Source organism: Alexandromys fortis, unplaced genomic scaffold, assembly GCF_014885135.2.
Source record: "Alexandromys fortis isolate MF-2015 unplaced genomic scaffold, M_Fortis_MF-2015_v1.1 scaffold_40, whole genome shotgun sequence".
Taxonomy (NCBI): Eukaryota; Metazoa; Chordata; class Mammalia; order Rodentia; family Cricetidae; genus Alexandromys; species Alexandromys fortis.
In genome coordinates, this window is record NW_026067966.1 from 8282152 (window position 1) to 8284184 (window position 2033).

At 45.1% G+C, this 2033-nt stretch overlaps 1 protein-coding gene across 3 annotated transcripts in view; it reads left to right on the forward strand.

Annotated features, from left to right (window-relative positions):
- LOC126508768 (nuclear body protein SP140-like) overlaps positions 1 to 2033 on the forward strand; it is a 39028-nt gene that overhangs the window by 15110 nt on the left and 21885 nt on the right. For all 3 annotated transcript variants that reach the window (XM_050154173.1, XM_050154174.1, XM_050154175.1), the window contains exons 5-6: positions 1050 to 1127; positions 1484 to 1567. In XM_050154173.1, the coding sequence (XP_050010130.1) occupies positions 1050 to 1127; positions 1484 to 1567 (162 nt within the window). The remainder of the gene's footprint in view (positions 1 to 1049; positions 1128 to 1483; positions 1568 to 2033) is intronic.

Sequence of the window (2033 nt, forward strand, 5' to 3'; positions counted from 1 at the left end):
ATTGGCTAGCTCTTACATATTGTTCTAACCCATTTCTAATATTCTGTGTAGCCCATGAGCTGGCTTACCAGGGAGGATCTTAACCTGTATCTGTCTGGAGTGGGAGCATCATGGCGACTCCTCTACTAAGCTTCTTTTTCCCAGCATTCTCTTCTGTCTACTCTGCCTACCTAATTTTCTGTCCTATGAGGGCCGAGGCAGTTTCTTTATTATTAACCAATGAAAGCAACAGACAAGATACAAGACCCACCTCCATCACTCCTCCCACCCCCCCACCCCCGTCTGCCTATCTGTCTGTCTGCACCACATACTTGATTGGTGTTTAAGGAGGGCAGGGGAAAGTGTCAACCTTGCCTCTGAAATTGCAGAGAGCTGTGAGCTTTTGGGTGGCACTGGGAACTGAGCCTGAGTCTCCTGGAAGAGCAGCAAGCACTCTTAACTACTGAGGCATCTTCCCAGCCCCTCGCTCCCCCGCTGACATAAGATCTCTTCTTTTTACCTTACCACTTCAGAGACAGCCCTTAGTCTCAGATGCCTTTCCTCATTCATTCTTGCTCCATCAAAGGCATTGTCTCCAACTCTACGAGGCACGCAGACATGCAGTTGGCACATCCTCCTCTCCCCTTTAGTTCAACAACTTCTTGCTGTTATAAGGATTCCATTCATTTTCCTCCCTAAAGTTCACACCTTCCTGTCTGCCTCTCTTGTTCTTCAAGACAATAGATTGTATAAAATGTTCTTAGTTATTTTGACTCCCTGGTTCTTCTTGTATCCTTTGCCATTTGTGTGGAACAGGGAGAAAGGCTTGTGACTCCTGTTTGGAAGAACCCGATTTTTAGGAGAAGAATATGTGGATGCTTTTTTCATGTTGAAGTGTTGGCTGCTGGGGAAAGACAGTGCCTTGCTCTGCTCAAGCTCTGTATTACACAGTCAATGTCATTTTGATCCCTTGTCCTCCTTATTTTCTTATATTTTACAAGCTTCCTGGTTCCCACCTGAGCAAACTGAGGTCCCCCTGCATGGTTTGTTGTATTCTTGTTTCTTTTCAGCATCCTGTAGTCCTGGAAGTTCCCAAATGAATGATGAACAGAAAGGGGAGGTACCTAGATTCCTACAATGCATCGGAGGTAAGTGAGCCTTTATTTGCCAGTCAGCTAGTGAAACTGCAAGAGTGAAGGTGTCTTCCTCTGTCCCTCCCCACTTATCCTGTTCTTATATTCTCATAGAGAAGAAACCATAGAGGCAGCAACGGGGGTCAGAAATAACGAGGAATGAAGTGTGCAGGAAAGCAACAGATTTTGGGCAATGTTCTGCCTATGGTGGCAGAGGAGTCATGTCAGTCTCCCCTTCAGAGTCCCAAAACAGAGACCTTCATCTAGGAGACACTAAGCCAGCTTGACTCTCCTAGTTGTCACCGGTGGCTCTCCTGCTGTGTTTTCCATTGGCCATTTGAATCCACTGAGTCTTCCATTCCTTTCTACAGAGGGAAGTAATTCTTGTGAACAAATGTTTGATGGACAAGAGCCCCAGGATGACAGACCCTCATCAGCACCAAGACCTGAAGCAGGTGAGCAAGGGGAGTGTGATGTGGTCTGCAGGGTTCTGGGCACTGAATTCTGAGCTGGTGTTTCCCGCTGCGTTTGCTCTGCACACATTGTGATGAAGAGATGTTCATGCCCTGGCTATGGTTCTTTATAGTTGCCCACAGCATTCTGGGAAAATTCAGGGAGAAAAAAAAAGTCTTGAGAAACATCATGAAGGAATATTATTTGTGGTAAGGTACTCACATATCAATTTAGTAGGAACCTGCAGGGCCAGAAAACAATCCTTGCCTTTGTCTTTCCACAGCCACTAAGGCCATACTATATTGAATTCATAGGACAGTTTCTTGCTCTCATTACTTATTCTCTATGGAAACTAAGAAGCTCATAACTTTTAACTTCTATGCAGGTTGATCATTGTTGTTGTGTTTTCATAAACTTGTTAAAGTGCTCAAAGAGGTTGGGAGAGTTCAACTGTTAAATGTCACGCTC